General features: G+C 38.8%; 1 protein-coding gene and 2 pseudogenes across 4 annotated transcripts in view; 2 read left to right on the forward strand and 1 right to left on the reverse strand.

The window, feature by feature from the left end:
• Positions 1-268: 268 nt before the first annotated feature.
• Positions 269-4,794, reverse strand: LOC139021971 (large ribosomal subunit protein eL21-like; annotated as a pseudogene).
• Positions 3,348-3,993, forward strand: LOC139021970 (ras-related protein Rab-10 pseudogene; annotated as a pseudogene).
• A 398-nt stretch (positions 4,795-5,192) lies between the features above and the next one.
• DDX50 (DExD-box helicase 50) overlaps positions 5,193-25,968 on the forward strand; it is a 28,469-nt gene continuing 7,693 nt past the window's right edge. For 2 of the 4 annotated variants that reach the window (XR_011473580.1, XM_070432882.1), the window contains exons 1-12: positions 5,193-5,337; positions 9,061-9,114; positions 9,738-10,034; positions 12,349-12,424; positions 12,770-12,948; positions 14,549-14,666; positions 14,783-14,968; positions 15,432-15,577; positions 18,411-18,560; positions 24,319-24,480; positions 24,960-25,079; positions 25,788-25,861. Coding sequence is in view for 3 of the 4 variants with exons in the window: in XM_070432882.1 (XP_070288983.1) it covers positions 5,254-5,337; positions 9,061-9,114; positions 9,738-10,034; positions 12,349-12,424; positions 12,770-12,948; positions 14,549-14,666; positions 14,783-14,968; positions 15,432-15,577; positions 18,411-18,560; positions 24,319-24,480; positions 24,960-25,079; positions 25,788-25,861 (1,646 nt within the window). In the remaining variant the exon portion in view is untranslated. Of the gene's footprint in view, positions 5,338-9,002; positions 9,115-9,737; positions 10,035-12,348; positions 12,425-12,769; positions 12,949-14,548; positions 14,667-14,782; positions 14,969-15,431; positions 15,578-18,410; positions 18,561-24,318; positions 24,481-24,959; positions 25,080-25,787; positions 25,862-25,968 lie in introns of all 4 variants that reach the window. The other 2 variants (XM_070432884.1, XM_070432883.1) reach the window with 2 other exon arrangements.

Raw genomic sequence — 25,968 nt, forward strand, 5'->3', positions numbered from 1 at the left:
AAGTATCATCAATCAAAATCTAGATATGCCTGGGGAAGGTATTATGCTTTTGGCCAAGAAGGTTTTTGTTTGTTTTTATTGATTTTAGGACAGAGAGAGAGAAAAGAGTGAAACATTGATTGGTTGCCTTCTCTACACACCCTGACTGGGGACCCAACCTGCAACCTGGGCATATGCCCTGACCAGGAATCAAACTGGTGACCTTTCAGTGCACAGGACAACATTCCAACCCAGCCACCCATTTTTAATTTTATTTTTTTAATTTTATTTTTCAATTACAGTTTAAATTCAATGTTATTTTGTATTCATTTAAGGTTTACAGCATAGTGGTTAATCATATACTTTACAAAGTGTTCCCCCTGATAGTTCCAGTAGCCACCTGGTACCATACCTAGTTATTTCAATATTGTTGACTATATTCCCTGTGAGGTGCTTTACATCCCCATGACCACGAATCCTCCCATTTGAAACCTTAGATTTCTTAGGGGGTTCCTTCTTTATCAGAAGCAGCTTCCATTTCTTGGGAATGGTGCCCTCTTCTGGGATGTGATGTGACTACTCCCACCACTTGATTCAAAATGTGTATAGAGTAATTGACTAAAGAAACAGTGAAACCTCTATCCAAAGAAATTTAAAAATACTTCCAACTAGTTAGAATTAGGAGTTAGATACATAAGTATACCTGTGCTAAATATGTTCAAAGCTGTCTCCAATGTTTTTTGTTTGTTTGACTCAGTACAGAGGTTTTCTGATTGTTGTTTTTTTTACACTTATCATGCCATGAATACATAGGGAATGGATTCCAGCAGCTCAGGTTTCTTTCCATTGATTCTCACAAAGTGTGCTTCTCTGGGTGGAGCAGGCTGAAGCTTCAATTAAACCCAGGTACCTTTCTCTCTGGCTGGCTTCCTTCTTTTTCTAATCGTTTTCCTTCACACGTTTCAGGAAGCTATCTCGGCTCTTAGAGTGCTTAATATGCTTCATACATACATTAATTCTCCTGGCAAGGATCTTGCCCTTGTTTATTCACAACAATGCCCACTGCATACTGGGTGACATTGTAGACTTCTCCAGTGTTGCCATGGCAACATTTATGGGGCATTCCTTTATGAACAGTGCCCATTCCCTTGACGACTACATCACTTTCCTTGTAGATTCGCATGCATGTGGCCAAAGGAACAACTCCATGTTTCCTAAAAGGCCTGGAGAACATATAGTGGGCGCCTCTCCTCTTTCTCTTTGTGTTAGTCATTTTGGCAAATTACTGGAAGATGGTTACAGCCAATGCTTTCAAAACCTGTCAAAACCTCAAGCTAGAGGTACAAATGTATGCATCATCTGTGTGGTACTCCTATGTCATCTTATCCTTCTAAATTCCCTGTGCTATCAGTAGGGAAGGCATTTTTGTCTGCACATTACTAACCAAGAACAGGTTTTAGAGTGGAGTTGGCCAGGGTCATGTGGCTAGCAATGGTAGAAACATCCCTCCTGCTCCCTCTTTCATTTTCTCCTTTCTTCTTAGGACTCTCAACACTCTGACTCCAGTGTCTCTTGATCAATTTATAACTGCCCCTTAAACTATTTTCAGTGTCACAACATTTAAAAATGATAGCTCAATTTTTCTTGTTACATAAAATTGACATGCAGATGCAAAATGATGGCTCTTTTTACCTCCTATTTTCTAAATATGGAGTAAAAATCTAGCCCTGTAAGTTTGAGAATGACCAGAGGGAGGCAAATTTATAGTCATCCTGTTTATATCTTAAGGTCATAAGCCAAAGGCAAGGGAAATCTTTATAGAACCTTGGAACACAGCAATAGATGAGGCTCCCCAATTCTAAAATTTTAAGAAAGAAATATCAATGACTGCTAAGATATTTGGAAAATAAAGATGTTCTAATAAGATTATATTTTTAATTACTTGTGCATTTTAATTATGCTACTCCTTCATACTCCTGCCCCCCAAATTTCATCTCTTGAAATTTATATAAATCTTTTGAAATTTATAGAGGGAACAAACAAAAATTCTCCATGCCTTCATTCTCAAATTTCCTAGTTGATACGCATTGAGAGCACATACGTAGTAGTATCTCCAAACCCCGCCCCCCTTTTTTTTTTCCAGCTAAGCCACAGCTTGGTCAAGTTACTTATGACTTGGTTTAATTTGCACACATTTGTACACTCTACCTTACATAAACAGCAGTCAGATATTTGATTCAATGAATTTGGGGCTTAGAAAGGCAAGGTTTGGAGAGAATTCTAATCTAAGTCACAGAAGGTCATTCTGAAAAACACCTATCTCTTGCATATGGAGAAGTGCAGTCCTTTCCTTTTATAGATCTGCTGTATGACCTTTGGCATAAAAATGAAAGCCAAAAATCGTCTTAAGGAGGTTTTAAAAACTTCACCTGTGTTTGCTCTTCAACCAGAACACAGTAACATTGGTTCCTTTTACCCCAGTTTTATATGTGTGACATTCTTAACCACATCCACTCCATGTTGTAGGGCCATGAACTTGACCATGGCAGAATTGGGGGTGGGGGTGAGGGAGTGGGATAAAAGGATTCAGAAAAACACACACACACGGATTTAGAGATGCACAGCCATTCCCACAATTTAGGGAGATGCATTTCCCCACAGATTGAACATTTGTGGTTCCAGCTACTCAGGACCAATCCCCGAACTCCATGCCGTAGGGTAGTAATGTGTCCTTTTGCTGAAACAGAAGTCTGATGCTCAGGTTACCAGGCTGGTGGGGCTGGACACGGCCAGGTGGTCTGGGAAGTGCTCCTGCACCTGCATCTCAATTCGGGTTCTTGTTCTCCATTCAAGAGCAGCTCTATGCGAGGCAGCGCGCATGCCGGCGTGAGAGGGCTCGGGGAACAGGTGTCTCCGGCGGGGCGGCTCGGCTTCCGGTGGCTTATGTAGCTGAGCTCTCGGCTCGGGGTCCTCCTTGGCTGCCATCGCCGTGCCCGAGCGCGGAGTGTCAGCTCGGGGGAGAGCCTGTCTTCACGTCCTCGGCGCTCCCTCCAAGGCCGAGCTCGTGGCTCGCCCGTGGGAGCGTCCCGGCCGAGCAGCCCCGAGGGGGGAGGGGAGGCCATGTTGTCCGGACCGACTCCCCGGAACCAGGCAGAGCCGCTGGGAGAGGCTGCGGAGCCGCGGTCGCAGCCACTGTCGGTGCTTCCTCGACAAGGCCGTCCGGAGGTCGCCCGCGCCCTCTCAAGCCTCCTTTCCCCCCACGCTTCCCCGGTGCTCCGGCCTGAGGACACCGAGCGAGGAGTTGGCCCCAGTGAGAGGGACCGATCCCGGGGGGCCGCCCGCGGCGGGGGCCGGAGCCGCTCCTCCCAATGGCGACGACGAGGGACGACCTGCTTTGCAAGCTGCTCCCGATCCGGGACTCGGGAGCGGGGAAGACCTGCGTCCTTTTCCGCTTTTCGGACGATGCCTTCAATACCACCTTCATTTCCACCATAGGAATCGACTTTAAGATCAAAACTGTTGAATTACAAGGAAAGAAGATCAAGCCACAGACATGGGAGACCGCAGGCCAGGAGCGGTTTCACACCATCACAACCTCCTACTGTGGAGGAGCAATGGGTATTAGGCTAGTATGTGACATCACCAATGGTCAAAGTTTTGAAAACATCGGCAAATGGCTTAGAAATATAGATGAGCATGCCCATGAAGATGGGGAAAGAATGTTACTAGGAAACAAGTGTGATGTGGACGATAAAAGTTGTACCTAAGGGACAAGGAGAACAGAGGGCAAGGGAGCATGGTATTAGGTTTTTTGAGACGAGTGCAAAAGCAAATGTAAACATTGAAAAGGCCTTTCTCACATTAGCTGAAGATATCCTTCCAAAGACCCCTGTAGAAGAGCCCAAGAGTGAAAATGTAGAAGTCAGCAGCGGAGGAGGCGTGACAGGCTGGAAGAGCACGTGCTGCTGAGCGTTCTCCGGTTCCGTCAGTGGCTATCCATCACCCTGTGTTCTCTTCTTGCTGCAAAATAAACCACTCTGCCCATTTTTAACTCTGAACAGATATTTTTGTTCCTCATCTTAACGATCCAATCCACCTGTTTTATTTGTTCTTTCATCTGTAACTGCTTGCTGACTTTACAATTTTCTTCAAACAAACAAACAAAAAAAATGTATAGAAAAAAAAAGAGTAGCTATATGCTAAGGAATTAACCCTTCGCAATATCAAAAGGTTTCCAGTTTCCCATTAGGTTGTATATAATTCAGGGGCAGTGAATCCCCATCGGTAATATAAGTTCTTTTTATTCACTGCAAATACACAATGTGCCAGACGTTTAGGCTTGTTTTCTCTCCAGGTTTCTCCTACTTATTACATATTCTGTTTCATGAGAGCAGCCCTCCCCGAAACGCTTTGCGAAGAAACTCGAAGCTTTCAGGTCGCTGTGCCGAAGGCACGGTCTCGGTCGCATTCCGATGATGAGTTCTCTAGTCGTGACCGCCACCAACCCATTGTGTGACCGGACGGTACATCCCTTCCCAGTGTCCTCGGTTTCAAATACGGAATATGAGCCAAGGACCAACTTCCTGACAAAAACTTAGGACTTGCGGGACCATTGTCCTGGCCAGGTTTTCACTTCAAGCCCACCGGGCCCCTTCCCACCAACGCCGGACCGCAGGCCTCGCGCGAAGCCTTCGGACCTTAACGCTTCACCCCGCAATAGGCGGGGCCGAGGCCGGCAGCTTCCGGCGGAGAATGGCCGGGCGGCACGTGGCGCGCCGTCTAGCCCGGCACCGGGCCGTCCACGCGCCAGTCCGCCGCGCGCGGGGAGCTCTCGGCCGGGGCAGCGGCGCTTCCTAGTCCCCGCACTGTATGCTGGGAAGTCCTGAAGCGTCTCCCGGGTGCCGAGGAGGAATGTTCGGGGAGGGGGAGGGGGAGGGAGAGGAAATCCCCCACCATTTTTATGTTAATAAGCTCGCGCGTCCTTTATGCTGATTGGCCAGGTTGTGACTCTTATAAGCCAATCATTTCAGAACGAGGGTGGGCCAATCGAGATTGCTTACAGTCATTGGTTGGAGATTGAGACGCTTGGGAAGAGTTTAAACCAAGAGTATCCGGGATTACTTCCCCCCTCTCCCCACCCGCGCTGTGCGGTGCGTGTCCCGGAAGTGACGCACAGCTTTGGTCCGGCGACCGCCCTGCCCCCGCTTCCTTTCACTCTGTCGCTAGCGGTAGGTGGTTGTGGCCACCGTGCCCAGAGGGAGGCGGCGGCGACCAATGATGCCTGGGAAACTACTCTGGGGAGACATCATGGAGCTGGAGGCACCCTTGGAGGACACCGAGAGCCAGGAGAGGCAAAAGGTGCGCTGAAGATGGGCCGCGCCTCCTTTGGGGCTGCGGCGGCTTGGGCGGGGAGGGGAGCTGTCCCTGATAGCCTGTCACGACCGGGTCACAGCATCCGAGGGCCGCCCCTCGCGCAGCCCTGGTTCCCCGGAGGTCGCTCCAGGACCATTCCTACCTCCACGCCCCCGACCGGGAGAAGGGCGGCCCTGGGCTTTGGCCGGGCACTCGGCTTTGGTTCTTTAGCCCTTCCCGTCGGCGCCTCCGAGATGGGCAGATTTAAGCAGATTTAAGCTACCATCGACGCGGAATCTGCCCTTTCCTCCTCTTCCTTAAGCAGCCAGGCCTGTCATTTGGTTCTTGTTGGCCGTCTTAGAAAATGATTAAGAAAACCGATTGCCTTGAATGCGTGTTGCTTCTCCGTCACCCCGATCTGTGTACGGGAATGTTGGGGGGAGCGGCCTGAGGCTAATCTTGAGAGGCTTAGGGAAGAGGATCACCGCCAGCGTCGCCAGGATTTGGCTGTGATGGAGCGTCTGTGGGTTATGTTATGAGTAGCCTTGACTGTTAGTATTTTCATTCATGTCACAAGTACTTATTGAGCCTGATTTGTGCCAGGCTCTCTGCTGGGTGGGCATCAAGGAGTTTCCATCAGCCCCTCCTCTCAAGGAACCTGTAGAATCGTAGAGACCACCGACCCCTCCGCCCAGCTCCTCCGAAGAATGAGAGTTGGAGAACACAGCTGAGAAAAAGGCTGACATTTGACAAAAGAATGACTGTGTTCTGTGTAGCCCCAGAGAGCAGAACCGTATCACCTTCCGACCTTATCACCAGGGTAAGCTTGCCATTCCAGCCAAGCAGTCTTTTTTTTTTTTCATTGTACTAAAATATACACACAAAATTTACCATTTTAGCTATTTTAAACCACAGTGTTGCAGTATTAAGCACATTCACATTGTTCCGCAGCCATCACCACCCTTCATCTCCAGGACTTTTTCATCCTTGTAAACCGAAATTCTGTGCCCATTAGACACCAGCTCCCCCTTGCCTCCTCTCTTCAGCCCCTCATACCTCATGTAAGTGGAATCATCTAGCAGTGATTTTAATTTGGGCTCCTCCTGAAATACTTGTTTCTCTTTTTACCATCAAATCCTACCCATCTGTTGAGGTTTAGTTATGTTCTAACCACTCCGGTGTGTACAGATAATGTTATCCTCCTTTTAGGTCTTGTTCCAGGGCTATCTTTGTCATTCGATTGCCATTTAATATTGCGCTTCCTTGTACAGTTAGCTCATTTTTCCTAAATGCTTCCCAAAGATTCTGGAGGGAAATGATGTATTTGTCCATTACATTTCACTATATTCTTGGAAATTGATGGCTTTTACATTGTAGATTCTCCAGAAGTACTTGCTGCCACACTGTAGGTTAAAATGGTAAATTTTATGTTATGTATATTTTAGTACAATTTTTTAAAAATGTTTAGCTGGAATGGCAAGTTTACCTTGGTGTTAAGGTCAGAAGGTGATAAGATGTTGCTGTCTGGGGCTGTATGATTTGGAAACAGATTGGAGTACCAACTAATAGAAATAGTCCCAAGATAACTTTGGTTTGGGGTTTGTTGAGCTATGGAGCTGGGCCTTAGGGTCTCAGAATTGTAGTGCAGGTGAGGAAGGAAGCCTGACAGTGTATGCTGAAGCCATGAAAATGGTATGAAAGTGTACATAGAGAACAGACTTAAGGAGCATCCACAGAAGAGGTGGAAGAGGAACCGCTGAAGGTGGAGGTAAGAGAATAAGGAGGGAATATACAGTGTCTGGGAGCCAAGGAAGTGGAGAGTGTCAGGCACTGTGGATCAGAAGTGGAACAATATATTTCATCGCCTTGTGATGCTGCTGGGCTTGGACCTGGAGGTCTCACTTTACCTTGCTTCAGTTCCCCGAAGTGCAGGGCTGAGGAACAATTCAAACTCCAAGGCTGACTCTATAAATAACCTTGTGTTTCTATAGAACCTATTGATTTGGGGAGATGTGGGCTAGTTCAGTTAACTGAAGACCGAATGATGTAACATTTAACTGTATATAATTTACGTTAATTTGAAGGTCTGTTGTTTACAAAGCATTTTCACATATATTACTCAATTTTCACTGCAGTTCCTATTTTATGGATGAGAAAAATTGTATGTGAAAATGCTCTGTAAAAATTGTGTAAATCATGGTGAACATTTTGGTGGTAGTAGTTTTTACTATCACTAATCACTACTGTCTAATTTATTTTGAATATTTGACCAAGTAATTCTGAAGTGCTAAATTTTCAAATAATTGCTTACTGGCTGCAGATATTAAAACACTGGCCACTAGTCTGGTGTTTTAAAAACTAAAGTTGCAGCCCTGGCTGGTTTGGCTCAGTGGATAGAGCATCAGCCTGTGGACTGAAGAGTCCCAGGTTCGATTCTGGTCAAGGGCACATGTCCTTGGTGGCGAGCTTGATCCCTAGTAGGGGGCTTGCAGGAGGCAGTTGGTCAGTGATTCGCTCTCATCATTGATGTTTCTGTCTCTCTCTTCCTCTTAGAAATCAATAAAAATATATTTTAAAAAAACAACAAACTAAAGTTGCAGCATAGACCTTTATAAATGGTTGTAGTAACTAAATTTTTAAAACTTTCTAGGATTACTAATACATTGTTTTTCCACGGGAGTATAACAGTTGGAGTTTTACATGAATTATATAGTTTTATTTGTTTTTTAAATTTTTATTTATTTTAAAATATATATATCTTTATTGATTTCAGGAGAGAGGGAGAGAAATAGAAACATCAGTGATGAGACTCACTACACGCCCCCCCACTGGGGATCGAGCCCACAATCTGGGCATGTGCCCTTGCCCCTAGTTGAACATGGGACCCCTCAGTCCGCAGGCCAACGCTCTATCCACTGAGCCAAACCGGCCAGGGCTATTTTTTTCTTTTTCTTTTTTATTTTTTTGTTAATCCTCACCCGAGGATATTTTTCCATTGATTTTTAAGGGTGAGTGGAAGAGAGAGGGAAAGCAGAGAGAAACACATAGATTGGTTGCCTCTTGCAGGAGCCCTGACCAGGGCTGGGAGGCCGGGGAAGGAGCCTGCAACTAAGGTACATGCCCTTGACTAGAATCGAACCCGGGGCCCTTTGGTCTGCAGGCCGACGCTAGCCACTGAAACAGACGGGCAAGGGCTGATTTGTTTTTTTCTTTAACCTGTTATTAATCAAAGTTCAGAGAGGAAGCATGATGTAAAAAAAATCATGGGTTTTCAAGTCAGATGGGTCTTGATTTCTAGCACTTCCACTTGCAGGAAATTCCACATGTGGGTCTTTAGCAAGTTACTGACCTCTAAGAACTTCTGTTTCCTCATCTGTAAAATGGTAAAAATAATACAGGTTCGTTATCCCTTATCCAAAATCCCTGGGTAGATGTGTTTGGAATTCAGAATTCTTGGGATTTTTAGAAGGGCAACACCCCCAGAAGGGTTTTTGGGCCCCCAATCTATAATCAGACACCTTAATATTAAATATGAATATTCATTCTAATATAATAAATAAGAATTATAAATAGCCTCACATGAGTTCAATTCCAATTTTTGCCACCAAATGAGTTCAGGTCAGGTAAGGTTTTGTCTCCAAATAAGTTACAAAAAAACTTTCGGTTTTCAGAGCTTTATGGATATCGGAATTTCGGATAAGGGATTATGGACCTGTACTTCCCTTATAGGGTTGTTATGAAGATTTAAACAAGATAAGCCGAAAACACATTACACAATGCTGGGTAGGTACTCAATAAGTATTAATATTTTTTTCTCTTGGAGGTAGAAGTTTTTGTGTTTTAATTTATAAATCTTGGGTTTTCATTCTTTTTTCTGCAAAAGAGTTATTTTAATTTCCTTTAAATCTAATGCTGGGATTAGAGCCCTGGCAGGTTTGGCTCAGTGGATAGAGCGTCGGCCTGCCGACTGACTGAAGGGTCCTGGGTTCCATTCAGGTCAAGGGCACATGCCTGGGTTGGGGGCTCACCCCCAGTGGGTGGCATGCAGGAGGTAGCTGATCGATGATTCTCTCTCATCATTGATGTTTCTATCTCTCTCTACCTCTCCCTTCCTCTCTGAAATCAATAAAAACATTTTTTAAAAGCATTGATAGAACACATTAATCTTTTAAAAAAAAATAATGATAAGATTAGAGAGGGGCTAGAGGCCAAGTCTTGAAAATGTAAAAGAAGAGAAAAAGCAATAGATGAGGCTAAGGCTTGGCATTAGAAACCAGCCTGGATGTCTGCCAGGTTACTTTTCAAGATAAAGGTATGTTGAGCTTTGCTGGTTGAGGAGTCATGGTCCAACTTCTTAGAGAAGAGCTTTTGACTCTCTGTCACTGCTGCTTTGTTTTTTTTCACAGAGTGATCGAAGGAAGTCAAGGCACCATTATGACTCAGATGAGAAATCAGAAACAAGAGAAAATGGTGTTGCAGATGACCTGGATGCTCCCAAGTCCAAAAAAGCTAAAATGAAAGAGAAGTTAAATGGAGACACTGAAGAAGGATATAATACACTTTCAAATGAATTTTCTAAGTCTCATAAGTCAAGAAGAAAAGATCTGTCTAATGGAGATATTGATGAATGTGAAAAAAAATCAAAGCGAGTATCATCCTTAGATAGTTCTACTCATAAGTCAAGTGATAATAAACTAGAGGAGGTATGGATGCTTTTTGTCTTGCATTTGACATTATCCTTGAAATACAGGCTTATTGGATTGATTAAATGAATTAGAATTGATTTTATAATATTTTCTGCTTAGTATTCAGTACTCTGTTGGACCTGGGAATCTCTGCAGCCGAAACCTGAGCCTTTTTTCCTTTGTCCCCTGTTTCTTTTAAGGTATTGCCTCTTTGGGGCGGAGGTGGGGGGTGGTCAGATTTAAACCTTTCCTGTACATTTGGGTTCGTAAACAGTTTTTCCAAATTGCTTATTGATGGTCACATACTTGCATTCCTTATGGTTATTTTGGACCCTACTAGTACTGATGAATTGACTTCTGACTTCCTGAAATAAGGTATATAAGCCCTCTTGACTTTGTGTATTTTGCCTTCTGCTTTTTCTGCTTCTATAACAATAGCAACTTTAAATGATCTTTAAGTCTTTGAAATTTAATCTTAAAGCTACATTTTTTAAAAGGAATGAAGCATATAAAAATGATCTGAAAAAATCTGTTCTCTTGAATATTTTGGGGGAAGTGTAGAAAACATGGTTAGTATAGAATCTTCTGTACTATGCTTTTGCCCAGTATTTGTTACAATAGATATTTTCTTGCATAGAATTTGTTCAGTTTGTTTTTTCAGTTTTTCTCTACCAGAGTTCATAGATTTTCTAGGTATCATAAATTGTCAGTGATGCTTAGAAAGATGTTTAGAAAGAAACAGCTTTGATATTCTTAATAATTCTTGTTAATTAATAATTCTTTAAAATTTTTTAATCTGATAGTTGCTAATATACATTTGAGCTTAATTTAATATGTAATCTTTGGGGAGCTTTGGGAATAGATGTTGAGTCTTTGTCTTACAATATGGTGGTTTTTTTTATTTGTGAATTTGCTATTGGTCAAGAAGCACATATATTATAGATTGATCTAAATAAGGCCCTACAAATCTGTATTACTAGCAATGGACTGTACAAGTTGCTTACTCTATTGGGATTTTGCCTGGTACAATGATGCTCTGTATTATAGTAGACTTAACTGTTTATAATTTTATTTAGATCATGTTAGAGTTCAATAATTCTATTTCTAGGAATTTATCTTTCTAAGGAGATAATTATGAGGTGTGCAGAAATGTATGAATAAGTACTCTTAATACAGGGACATTGTTGATAATAGGCAAAGTTTAAACATCCTAAGTGTCTGATAGTGGGCAATTGGCTTAATAAAATATGCTATATCCATGCAATAGCATACGTCTATCCTAAAGGTCAGAGAAGAATGTTAAAAAGGCATTTAGTGTATCATAGTAAATGAAAAAAAAAAGCAGATAACATAACAGTGTATACAATATTGTTTTGTTTTTACTTTAAAAATTTGTATGTGTATAGAGTGAGGATTGGGAGAATGTCTGTTTCAAGTGTGGCTTTAGCTGACCGGATTATAGATAATTTTTAAATTTCTTTCTGTTTATGTATGGTTTCTAATATTTCTACAATGAAAATGTATTACTTTTGTAATATGTTTTTTCTTTTAATCTTAAAAAAATGACAGCATTGAGGTTTGCTTAATGACTTACAATTTGAATTTGATATGTTTTTTATCTGATTCCCTATTTGAAAATTGCTATTGTGTGTGGTTCTGGAACTACTTTCTTTAAACACACCAATAATAAAGTTTATGGGTAGATATATTGTCTTTGTTTTATATACACACTGACTAGTACACAGAGTTTCTAATCTTAAATGATAATGTTATGCTAACCTGTATATATATTAAAGAAATTTTCAAGCTTACAGGAACTTTTATGTGTATCAGTGACCCAAAAAAATGGTGTTTAGAGCTATAGAACAACTTTTTAACTTTTACTTTTGGATGCAATTTACTTTCTTCATGTGTAATTTCTTTTAGGGCTGTTTTATCGGCCGGTATTAATTCTCATAATAATTAATATTGTTTGTATCTGTGAATATGATTTCGATTTGGCTTTTTTGTAATATCTTAGTTAAATGGAAATACATTTTTGATTTATGTAGTAGATATATTACTAAAGGGAGTCTTATGTGTGAATTAATTATTTTTAAGTGTACTATGGAAGATGTATTGAGTAAGCTTGCTATTTAAAGGGATACTTTTGAAATTAAAAGTATTTCCCACTAATTTATCTTGTAAGTTAATCTATACAGGTTTTGCAAGTACTAACTAAAGTTGTTTTGTTAACTTATTTAGTAAATAAAAACAGTAAATGAGTAAAAGATTCTAAATACCTAGTCAAATATGAACTATATTAGTTAGAACTTTGATTTCATTTTGACAGACCCTAACACGTGAACAGAAAGAAGGAGCCTTCTCCAATTTCCCTATTTCTGAAGAGACTATAAAGCTTCTCAAAGGTACTATGAATTTAATGGATATGGAATTCAAAGTCTAAATCTAAAAATCAAATTTTCTGTCCAAAAGGAGACTATAGAAAGCATAAATAGTTCTTTAATTGCAGTTATTTCTGCATCATCCTTTTGGTATTCCGATCTGTTTTTGACTCTAAAGAATTATATGTAATTGTCAAAAGTTAGACCATTAAAAAAAAGAATTCCTCTTTGGGGTAGAGATAACTGTAAATGTCACTAGGTGGTATCTTTAGGCAGATGTTGAGGAATCAGGATTATCCTTTTCAAAGAAATGTATTTTTTTCTAATGCTAGTCTTATATAAATATTTCAACGAAATCTCATTTTTCAGGTCGAGGGGTAACGTATCTGTTTCCTATTCAAGTTAAGACCTTTGGTCCTGTATATGAAGGAAAAGATTTAATTGCTCAAGCACGAACAGGAACAGGAAAGACATTTTCTTTTGCCATTCCCTTGATTGAAAGACTCCAAAGAAATCAAGAGACAATTAAAAAAAGCCGCTCACCAAAGGTAACCATTATAGGAGTAAAAGGTTTAAACATTAGACTAATGAAAGGGGAAAGAAAGAATGTACTTGTTTTAAGTTCAAGTACCTCCCATGATAGAAAAATTAGCTCTGTGGCATAAAGTAAAAATTTGGGTCCTAAAACAAAAATTTGTTGATTTTTTTTAACATAAAAAAATATCTCAAGGCTAAAGCGAAGTAGTTATTGCATCTGAATGTAATGTGTATGGATTCATAGACATCTTTGATAACTGTATAATTATTTTGAAGCCAGCATATCTAATGTTAGAAGTATTTGAAGTTAGTATATTTAGTGAACTTCTCTTCTTTTAGTCATGACCTTTGCTTTTAAAGAATGAATTTGCTAAAGAGGTATTCATTTATTTGGTCATTCAGCAAATTATCAATTTTTATTTCATTGGTTAACTTTAAGAAGAGACTATAGAAATGATATTGCTGGTCCCTATGTTATTGGGGTACTGGAGATCTGTTTTTTTTAAATATATTGATTTCAGAGAGGAAGGGGGAGGGAGAGAAAGATAGAAACATCAGTGATGACAGAGAATCATCGATTGGCTGCCTCCTGCACGTCCCCCCACTGGGGATCGAATCCACAACCCAGGCGTGTGCCCGTGACCAGAATCGAACCCAGGACCCTTCAGTCTGCAGCTCAGTGCTCTAACTGGCTAGGTCTGGAGATCTGTTTTTATAAGTAGTAAAGAACAGAGAGGACCTAGTTTAAGGTTCATAAAAGTGAAGAAGAAAAAAATCAACATAATTTGAAAAGATACGTGACTAAAACTAATTAGTTTTTTTGAGACTATTAAATGATATTGCAGTAGGAAAGTATCACATATATGAATATAATTAAGTCATAATGGTCTTGGATCAGGTTGGCCAACAGGCCAAATCTTTTTCAGAGTGTTCTGCTCCTTAGGTGAAATTAGGAAAGATTGCAAGTGATAGAAATAGGACACAATCCCAGCACTGCCTTAAGAAGCTTTTATGCTAGAAGCACACTACTGGAAATTCCAGGTCTGCCACTTCTAGCTATTTGATCTTGGGCAAGATTCTTAACTTCTCTAAGCCTCAGATTCCTCATTTGTAAAATTAGGATAATCCACCTCACAGAGTTCTTGTGAGGATTAAATTAGATAATTTATGAAAATCACTACTGAGCATTTATTCCACAAATATTTTTTTGAGTATCTGTTCCGTGCCAGGTACTGTTTGAAGTACAAGGAATACAGTAATTCAAACGCACATAAATCCTTGCCTTCTTGGAGTTTATATTTTAGTGGGTGGGACAGACAATAAGTAAATAAGTAAAATATGGATATCTTATATGGTATAAATGCTAGGAGAAACGAGTGAGAGGATATGAAAAAAGGGTTAGTAAGCTCATTGAGAAAGTGAGATTTGAAAAGAGACCTGAAGGAAGTAAGGGAAGATATAAATATAAGCTATTGTTCTTGTTATTTGTGCTGACTTTAAGTACCATGTTGAGATTCCTAGTTTTAAATACACCTTTAAAAAGTCTTCTCAGTTTGAATTTAGACATCTTTAGAAAAGTATCTTTTTGTTTTTTTTAAACCTCTTGCTCAGGTACTTGTTTTGGCTCCTACAAGGGAACTGGCAAATCAAGTAGCCAAAGACTTCAAAGATATAACTAGGAAACTCAGTGTAGCGTGTTTTTATGGTGGAACATCATATCAAAGCCAAAGTGAGTAAATATGTATGATAATAGCGCAAATATCTATTTGCTACTTTAAAAATCTAAAGAAATAGCAGGAAAATATATTTAATTTACATATTGCTGATATTTCTCTCCTCTCACAGTTAATCATATTCGAAATGGTATTGACATCTTGGTTGGGACCCCTGGTCGTATCAAAGACCATCTGCAGAGCGGCCGATTAGATCTTTCTAAACTGCGCCACGTTGTGCTTGATGAAGTGGATCAAATGTTAGATTTAGGTTTTGCTGACCAAGTTGAAGATATCATCCACGAATCCTACAAAACTGGTACATCTTAATTCAAAATAAGCACATTAGCAATTCTCTTATCTAAAAACTTACGAATTTTTTATTTTGTAATTTTTACGACATTGTCCCCAATGTTTTCCTAACACAACTCAGATTATTTGGTATCTTTTCTCTTCCTGAACAAGAAAATACAGTAGCTTACTTTAACTATTTTCTTAGCTTTCTATGCTTTCTTCCATGTATTATTTTTTATAGATAGTAGTTAGATTTACTAAATCAATTTATTGACTTCTTTGCGCATTCTTCCTTTTTAAATTCTCACCTTCCTTCTGATTTTCTTCATATTTCCCCCCAGTTTTGAAAGTTTTAATAATTGCAATGAAGTTTGTATGTTCAAAATTCATCCCTTTTTCAGTTTTTCACTATTTCTTTGAAGTTTGGGGGGATTTTTAAGAGTTTACTGCATCATATTAAGAAAGCATTTGAATTCTTTTTGTTTAAGATGCTGAAGACAATCCTCAAACTTTACTTTTTTCTGCAACTTGCCCACAGTGGGTATACAAAGTTGCAAAAAAATACATGAAATCCAGATATGAACAGGTTGACCTTGTTGGAAAAATGACTCAAAAGGCTGCAACTACTGTGGAAGTAAGTAGCTTTCCAGCATGAGAGATTTTAACTTTTAGTTGGTATTTTGAAATTTGTTGAAGCTAAACTTAAGTTTTGGGTACCACTTCAAGCCAAATCTCTTTTTTGCCCTTAGTCAATAAGATACTTATGTAATTCCATGTCTGTGACTGAGGAGCAGAATAGAATAAATAGGGAAAAAGTATGAACAGGCAAATTCCAGGAGATTTAAACAAGCAGCCATTGAGACAGTTAATAAGTATGTAGAATATGACAGGAGGCGATTCATATCAATTTAAAAAGAATAGTGCTGGGATAATTTACTAAAGTTTAGGTGGAAAAAAAAGTTAGATCCTCATCTAATATTATATACCAAAAAATTTTCCAAAAGATTTTTTAGAAATTAAGGCATAAAATTATTTAAAGCACATGTAGATGAACAATTATTTGATATTAGGAAAAGGAAGGGTTTTCTAGACAAAGTCAGAAGAATATATCATAAAGAAAAAGGTTGATAATTTTGACTTCATGAAAATTTAAACCATTAGTGTGTTTTTTTGAAAAGGAAGTAAAGGTAACATTTGTATGGTTTATTATAGTCAGGTATGTACCATATATGTAACTTTCTCATTTAATGTATATATATGTGGAAGTAGATGAAAATAGTCTAAATGAACAATAGTAAAGTCTGTAAATACAATGTAATGGTTAAAAAGAATGAATTTGAGTGATACAAACCAAATTACAAAGTGATATATACAGATTCGTAATATTAAAAAACAAAACACAAAAAATGCTACATTCTTTAGGTATTTATGTAAATGTACAAAGATAAGTTGGAAGGACAAACATCAAGTTCATAATGACTACTTCTAAGAAAGAGGACTTTTATAATATGGGATGGTCAGAGGAAGCTTTGTATATTTTGTAATGGCTAAACGTTTTATAATAAGAATGTAAAATGTATCAGTAAAAATTTGTTAAGGATGTTTTTAAACATACACAAAAATTGGATAATATAAGGGATTTGATATACTTATCACCAGGTTTTAAGAAATGATTTTTTCTATATCCGATAGTCTTTCTTCATCCGTACATTTGAATCAATCTAGTTATCATTTCATCTTCATATAATTTAATATGTTTTTTAAAAGATAAGGGCTCTTTATAAAACAACAACCCAGAAAACTACAAAGTTTTTATCACAGTAGAAGAAAACAATACTTCTTTAATATCATTAAATATCTAAGGTCCACATTACCCTACTTGTCTTTTTTTTTTTTTTTTTAATAGTTTGAGTCTGGATCTAAATAAGATCTTTACATTGCTTTGGTTTGTATGTCTTAAATCTATGGTAATCTGAAGATTTCCTCTGTCCCTTTCATTCCTTGCAATATTTTTTTGAAAAGAACTGAGCAGTTGTCTTACAAGTTTTCCACAATCTCAATTTTGCTGGTTTGCAACCCTGTAGTGTTATTTAACATGCTCCTTTGCCTTCATTTTCCCTGTGAATTAATGGAAGGTTGTGAGACTTGATCAGATTCAGGTTGTTTTCTTTTTTTTTTGAGAGTGGGGGAAGCAACACTTCGTTGTAGATAGTACAAATGATTCTTAGCTTTCTTCTGTGTGCTCTGTATTTTCCAGGTGTTCTATAATTTATATGTGACATTTTAAAAAGTTTTATTGAGGTATATGTTAAAATGCACAGATTTAAAATGTACAAATAGTATAAGTTTTTTAACATGAAATTTTATAAACACAACAAAAAGTTGAATTTCACAGTGGACACCATATATTCACCAACTGCTGGAGTCTGTCATTAACATTTTACTATATTTGCTTTGTCACTTATCTACCATTCCCTATATCCATTTTGTTTCTCGATGCATTTCAAATCGCAGAAATCAGTATATTTCCCCTTAAGTATTTTAGCATGCATGTCTTTAGAACTCAATATTTACAAATTTTTTATTGAGACAAAATTCTAATAACTAAATTTAATCTTGTAAAGTGTGCAATTCAGTATCATTTAGTACATTAACAGTGTTGTACAACCATCTCTTCTATCTATTCCCCAAACACTTCATCACCCCAAAAGGAAACCTGTAACCATTTAGTAATTAATTTCTCCTCCTCTAACAACTGCTAATCTGCTTTATGTCTCTGGAGTTACGTATTCTGGATATTTCTTATAAATGTAATCATATAATATGTGACTTTTTGTGTGTTTAGCTTCTGTCACAGCATGTTTCTGAAGTTCACCCATATAATATTTACAGTTTTTAAAAATATGATTTACATGCAAAAAATTGCAAACCTTTAAACATACATTTGTTTGTTTTGCCCAGTTCACACAGGTGCTTAAATCCCTATCAAAATAAAGAATATTACCATCATCCCAGGAAGTTCCCTCATGCTTCTTCCCAGTCTCCTATACTTAGGCAACCACTGTTGTGATTTTTTTCTACCATAGATTAGTTTTGTTTGTTATAGAACAGCATATAAATGGAATTATTATATGTATACTCTTTTTTTCTAAAAGGCTTCATTCTCCCAGCATATGTTTTGAGATTCATCCATAATGTTGGATGTGTCAGTAGTTGGTTTCTCTCTCTGTTTCTCTCTAAGTTGGTTTCTTTTAATTACTGAATAGTACTCCATTGTATAAAATATACTACAGTTTGTTTATCCTTTTGCCTATTGATGGCCATTTGTATATTGTTTTTAAATGGGATTGAGGAGAATCATTGTCTTGTTGTCTCCCAGGAAGGCCAATTCTTGAACAGATAGGAAGGAAAATGTACAAGAGAAATTTTTCTTAATGAAACATATTTGGCATTTTCTTTCCTCAAAGCATTTGGCCATCCAATGCCATTGGTCTCAGAGGCCAGCAGTTATTGGAGATGTCCTTCAAGTCTACAGTGGATCTGAAGGGAGGGCCATTATTTTCTGTGAGACCAAAAAGAATGTAACTGAAATGGCCATGAATCCGCACATAAAACAGGTAAGTCTTTTTTTCATGGTTTCTCTAATTGAGATTACAGGGGTGAATCACTCAACAAAAAATCATTATCATTTGTGGTCCAAGTTTGATAGTCATTTTAAAATATATTTTTAATTGATTTCAGAGAGGAAGGGTGGGAGAAAGAGAGCTAGAAACATCGAAGATACGAGAGTCTTATTGAACGGCTGCCTCCTGCACACCCCCTTCTAGGGATCCAATCCTCAACCAAGGCATGTGCCACGACTGGGAATCGAACCCTGACCTCCTGGTTCATAGGTCAGCACTTAACCATTGACTCACACCAGCCAGGCTTAATAGTCATTTTTAGAATTGGGTCTAATTCAGAAAGAAGTTGTAGTCAGCCTCAAATGATCTGGTAAGTTAGGATAGAATTCTACCCATTTTCATCAGGTTTTCTAAAGATTTTGCAGATGTGAGCTTGAAAACATAGAGGTAGATGCCCAGCCGGCGTGGCTCAGTGGTAGAGTGTGGACCTATAAACCAGGAGGTCACAGTTCGATTGCCAGTCAGGGCACATGCCTGGGTTGCAGGCTTGATCCCCAATGTGGGGTGTGCAGGAGGCAGCTAATCAAGGATTCTCTCTAATCATTGATGTTTCTCTCTCTCTCCCTCTCCCTTCCTCTGAAATCAATCAAAAAGAAAATACAGAGGTAGAAATATAATGAGTTTCTATTGGTAAGAGTGGGTAATATTTTAGAGTTGTATTGTAAAATGAATCACAAATACTTAATGAATCAGAATACTAAGTCCATGTCTTTTTTCTTTTAACTTTTTTTTCTTTAAGCCTTATCCCAGGATATTTTCCCATTGATTTTTAGAGAGAGTGGAAGAGAGGGAAAGACATAGAAATATTGATGTGAGAGAAACACATTGATTGGTTGCCTCCTGCACGTGCTCTGTCTGCAGGCCAATACTCTATCCACTGAACCAAACCGACTAGGGCAGCGGTTCTCAACCTGTGGGTCGCGACCCCTTTGGGGGTCGAACAACCCTTTCACAGGGGTCGCCTAAGACCGTCGGAAAACACATATATACTTACATATTGGTTTTGTGATTAATCACTATGCTTTAATTATGTTCAATTTGTAACAATGAAAATACATCCTGCATATCAGATATTTACATTACGATTCATTAACAGTAGCAAAATTACAGTTATGAAGTAGCAACGAAAATAATTTTATGGTTGGAGGTCACCACAACATGAGGAACTGTATTAAAGGGTTACGGCATTAGGAAGGTTGAGAACCACTGGACTAGGGCTTTCTTTAACTTTAAAAATATATTTTTTTTTATTGATTTCAGAGAGGAAGGGAGAGTGAAAGAGAAAGAAAGAAACATCAATGATGAGAGAAAATCATTGATCAGCTGCCTCCTACATGTCCCCTGGGCATGTGCCCTGACCTAGAATCGAACCATAACTATCTAGTTCATAGATTGACGCTCAACCACTGAGCCACACCGGCTGGGCTTAACTTTTTATTATAGAAAATTTCAAACATGTACAAAAGTCAACAGTCTAATGAATCCCTATGTACTCATCCTCCATTTGTAATAATTACCTTATTTCATCCAAATTCTGCTCATTTCTTGCTCCTAAATTATTTTCATGCAAACCCTAGAAAACATATGCCCATGTATATCTGGGAATGTGTCTCTAAAAGAAAAGGATTATTATTATTATTTTTTTAAATATATTTTATTGATTTTTTACAGAGAGGAAGGGAGAGGGACAGAGTTAGAAACATCGATGAGAGAGAAACATCGACCAGCTGCCTCCTGCACATCTCCCACTGGGAGTGTGCCCGCAACCAATGCACATGCCCTTGACCGGAATCGAGCCCGGGACCCCCCAGTCCGCAGGCCGACGCTCCATCCACTGAGCCAAACCGGCCTTGGCGAAAAGGATTATTTTTAAAAAACCCACAATGCTATTATTATTTTTGTTATTGTTGTTAATCCTCACCCAAGGATATTTTTTCATCGATTTCTAGAGAGAATGGGAGGGAAGGAGGAAAGGAAAAGGAAAGGCAGGGAGTGAGGGAAGGGAGAAGGTGGGGAGAGAGAGAGAGAGAAAGAAAGACCTATGTGAAAGACATCAATTGGTTGCCTCCTACACACAGATCAAACCTGCAACCCAGGTATGTGCCCTTGACTGGAAATCGAACCCTGGACCCTTCAGTGCAGGGGCCAACACTCTTAACCATTTAGCAACACCAGCCAATGGCACAATGCTGTCATTTTTTAATTAACAGTAATTAATATCTTGAACTATTAGTTAGCATTCAGGTTCCCAATTGCCTCATAAGTGCTTTTCTTTTCCTTAAGTAGTTTTTTCTTGAATCTGGATCCAGATAAGATTCTTCCATTGTGTGTTTTCATTAAGTTTCTTTAATATATAAGTCAAAGTTCGATTCTGTCAGGGCACGTGCCCCGGGGTTGCTGCCTCGATATCAGTAGGGGGCATGGAGGAGATTCTTTGATTCTCTGATCAGTGATTCTCTCTCATCATTGCTGTTTCTCTCTCTCCCTTCCTCTGAAATCAATAACAAAAAAAAGAGAAAGAAACCAAGTTTCCATTAATAATCTAGTGTGTTGCTTCCATGCGGTATCATTTAACATGTTTCTCTGTGTATTTCCTGAAAATTCAGGTTTGTTTATTTAGAGAAAACTATTTCATTGGTGTATATTTTCATCAGGAGGTGTGTAAAATGTCTTGTGCTTTCTCTTTTTGTGACAACATCCATCCATAATAATGCTGTCAGTCCTTATATCATAGTCTCTTTAGTCATGTTTCTGCCTGTGACTAGTTATGTAGTAGATCCTGAAGAAAGACTCATGGAGACAATATTGCCTATTGATAGCTTGTTTATAACTGTATACCTGGAAATAATTTTTGCTGAATATATATTTATTGGTTTGCATTTTCTTCGGTATCTTAAATATTTTTTATTTTTTGAATAAAGCATAAGTGATTTTGGTCTTTTGCCTAAACACAAAAGACTTTTTTCTTTAAAAATCAGTAGTTATAACTAGAATATATTTTGGTGTTGCTCTTGGTCACTTTTTCTGGAATTCCAAATATACATGTTTTTAATTTCAGCAACATTTTTTTGAATTATAATTTTTTGGTATTTGGTTTGATTGCTTTGGAGTTTTTCTTTAGGAACTCTTCTTGGCATTGGCTCTTCTTTTCTCTCTCTTTTGTCACTTAATCTCAAATTCTTTTCATCTTCAATTTTCAAAACTTCCCATTTTTAAGGCATCATCTATCCTGTTTAGTTAGTCTTATATTCTAATACTAGTGGCCCGGTGCACGAAATTTGTGCGGGGAGGGAGGGTATCTCTCAGCTCGGCCTGTACCCTTTCCAATCTGGGACATCCCTCTCGCAATCCAGGACCGCTGGCTCCTAACCCCTCACCTGCCTGCTTGCCTACCCCTAACCACTCTGCCTGCTGGCCTGCTTGCCCCCAACTGCCCTCCCCCCACCCACCTTCTTGCCCCCAACTGCCCCCCTACCCTGCCAGCCTGATCACCCCCAGCTGTCCTTCCCTCCTGGCCTGATCGCCCCTAACTGCCTCTGCCTCAGCCCCGCCACCATAGCTTTGTCCAGAAGGTCTCTGGGTCTAATTAGCATATTACTCTTTTATTAGTATAGATAGTCTTCATTTGTGAAAAGTCTTCCTCTCTTTTTATAAAAAAAAATATTTTTATTGATTTCAGAGAGGAAGGGAGAGGGAGAGAGAAATAGAAACATCAGTGATGAGAGAGAGTCATTGATCAGTTGCCTCCTGCACACCCCACACTGGGGATCGAGCCCGCAACCTGGAGCCTTCAACCTGGAGCCAACAATCTGGGCATGTGCCCTGACCAGAAATCAAACCATGACCTTCTGGTTCATAGGTCACCGCTCAACCACTGAGCCACGCCAGCCAGGCTCTCTTTTTTATCCTCACCCGAGGATATGCTGAGAGAGGGGTGAAGGAGAGAGAGAGAAATTACATCAATATGAAAGAGAAACATTGACCTGACCAAGAATCGAACCCACAACCTGGGCATTTGTCCTGACTGGGAATTGAACCCGCCACCTTTTGGTGTATGGGATGATACACCAACCAACTGAGCCACACCAGCCAGGGTATTGTTATAAACTTTTAAATTTCAGTAGTGGCTAAGAATACTAGGAAATTTATACCAGTAATACTAGGAAAATTATTTGTAGCAAAGTGGTAGATAAATATATAAATAGGTTCAACTTCAGTAAAAGTTACCTAAATGTAAATTGAAATAACATTGTGAAGTCATTTTTGCCTATTACATTCACAAGAATTATAATGATTCATAGTAAACAGGGTAGGTAGGGTATGAGGAAATAAATACTCAGAATGTTGAAGAGTAAATGGGTACAACCTCTTTTGTTAAATGTTCATAATTTTTGACCCAGAAATTCAGTTTCTAGATATGTATCCTTCTGAAATATACATATAATGAGGTATCCGGAGATATAAGTACAATGTTGTGCACTCTGGCATTGTTTCTGAAGGTGAAGATTTGGATACGACCCAAATGTTCATCAGTAGAATATTGCTAAAATAAATGATACTGCATACATATGAAGAAATCATATATATAGTTTTTAAAAATTAAGTAAGGCCCTGGCCAGTGTGGTTCAGTTGGTTAGGTGTTGTCCTATCCACTAGGACAGTGGTTCTCAACCTTCCTAATGCCTCAACCCTTTAATACAGTTCCTCATGTTGTGGTGACCCCCAACCATAAAATTATTTTCGTTGCTACTTCATAACTGTAATTTTGCTACTGTTAGGAATTGTAATGTAAATATCTGATATGCAGGATGTATTTTCATTGTTACAAATTGAACATAATTAAAGCATAATGATAATCACAAAAACAATATGTAAGTATATATGTGTTTTCCGACAGTCTTAGGCGACCCCTGTGAAAGGGTTGCTCGACCCCCAAAGGGGTCGAGACCCACAGGTTGAGAACTGCTGCACTAGGAGATCCCTGGTCAAGGGCACGGGCCTGGGTTGCGGGCTTATTCCCAGGTGGGAGGCATGCAAGAGGCAGCTGATGAGTGTTGCACTCTCACATCAGTGTTTCTCTGTCTCTCTAAAAAATCACTGCCCTAGATGGTTTAGATCAGTGGTCGCCAACTGGTGGTTCACCAGGTCCAAAAGGTTGGTGACCACTGGTCTAGATAGAGCGTTGGCCTGCAGACTGAAGTCCTGGGTTTGATTCCAGTCAAGGGCACATTCCCGGGCTGCCGGCTTCATCCCTAGTAGGGGGGCATGCAGGAGGCAGCCAATCAATGATTCTCTCTCATCATTGATGTTTTTAGCTCTCTTTCCTTCTCCCTTCCTCTCTGAAATCAATAAATATATATATGTAGCCCTAACCGGTTTGGCTCCGTAGATAGAGCGTCAGCTTGTGGACTGAAGGGTCCCAGGTTCGATTCCGGTCAAGGGCATGTACCTTGGTTGCGGGCACATCCCCAGTAGGGGGTGTGCAGGAGGCAGCTGATCGTAGTTTCTAACTCTCTATCCCTCTCTGTTCCTGTCTGTAAAAAACCAATTTAAAAAAAAATTAAAAAAAAAAAAAATATATATATATATGAAACAACAACAAAAAGAGCACAGAATGTATGGTGTTAGGGTAGGGTGCTATCAATTATAAATATGAATTGTACACTTACTTTTCCTTTTTTTTTTCTAATAGAATGCCCAGTGTTTACATGGGGACATTGCACAGTCACAAAGAGAAATTACACTGAAAGGCTTCAGAGAAGGTAGTTTTAAAGTTTTGGTGGCAACCAATGTGGCTGCCCGTGGTTTGGACATTCCTGAGGTTGACTTGGTGATTCAGAGTTCTCCTCCTCAGGTAGGAAATGAGATTGGATTTGGGGAAAAGAACAGTTGTATAAATTAACATTTTTTTTTTTTTTTGGGAAAATTTTGCTTTTGGATATGAAAAATATTATCAGTTCTTGTCTTAGCCATTTTTGTCACTGTGGTGTTAAATTGACCAGAATCTGATGTCTTTGCAGATTGCTAACTTCATTATTTGGATGTGAAGCATGGATTTATAAAGGGAATTATAAAAAAAGTTGCCATATAAAGAGTCCTAGGATGGGGTAGATAAGATTTTATTTTATTTATTTATTTTATTTTTAGATAAGGTTTTAAATCTTATGCCCCTTGTCCCAAAATTCTGCATAAAATTTTTTTGGGATGTTGGAAAAAGTGACAGGATTGAAATATTATTGGTAGTAATAGTTTTGTTATTAGCATTATTATTTGGATGTTGGAATGACTATGTAACTTGCTAGATTTTTAAAAAGTATTACCTCTTATTTTTAGGATGTTGAGTCCTACATTCATCGCTCCGGACGCACAGGTAGAGCTGGCCGGACAGGGATTTGCATATGTTTTTATCAACCAAGAGAAAGAGGTCAACTAAGATATGTGGAACAAAAAGCAGTAAGTAGAGTTAATTTATTTCAGGCTTATTATCTGAGTGGCACCTTAGAAAAGAGTTCTTTTTACATTTGTTCTTACAAATAGATCTTTATAACTTTTCTCAGTTTAAGCTGCATTTGGATGTGAAGCATGTGGAGAGCTAAATATATATTAGCTGCAAGTCTTTGTTTTAATACACCTTTCACTGTGAAGACAAAAAATCTGACTTTCTCATTTTTCCCTTGAATTTCTCCCTTGATACTAAAATCAGAAGTGCATTCCGATTTCAGTGCCTCTTAGTGTCAGCATCGTAACGGTGACTGGGACATTGTCTTGGTGTAATTGTTAAGATTATATTGAGTAATTATGGACTTTTTGTGGTATTTCACAATTTTTATTTTTATGATGTGTTTTTATACACTATTTAATATACTTTGTAAAATTAGGGTAATAAGTAAAAGATTCATAGTTGTAAACAGCATCATTTTCCTTTTTTTGAGTCAGCTTAAGTTTGCAAGTGAAATTCCATGTTTGAAACTAGGGCAATTCAGAAAATCTCTTTTCTTTTTCTAGATCTTGTAATTGGCGATTTATTTGAAAAAGCAGATCTTTTGATCTGCTAGGGCTTGGAAATCTCGTCCAAGAAATGGAAATTCAAAAAGCTATATTAATTTAGAAATTAATTGTAAAGACTTCCATTTTTCTTTAATGTAATTCTTTCATTTTCAGGGAATTACTTTTAAACGTGTAGGTGTTCCTTCTACAATGGATTTAGTTAAATCTAAAAGCATGGATGCCATCAGGTATGCTTTCTGCCCTTGCTGAATAATTTTTTCTTTTGTGTTAGGCTATTCATCTTTAAGCTCTCCTAGTTCAAAAATCAGAAAATTTAATCACCAGTTTTACCAGC

The sequence above is a fragment of the Myotis yumanensis genome, unplaced genomic scaffold, assembly GCF_028538775.1.
Source record: "Myotis yumanensis isolate MYYU_CA2020_CCGP unplaced genomic scaffold, mMyoYum1.0.hap1 SCAF_13, whole genome shotgun sequence".
Lineage (NCBI taxonomy): Eukaryota > Metazoa > Chordata > Mammalia > Chiroptera > Vespertilionidae > Myotis > Myotis yumanensis.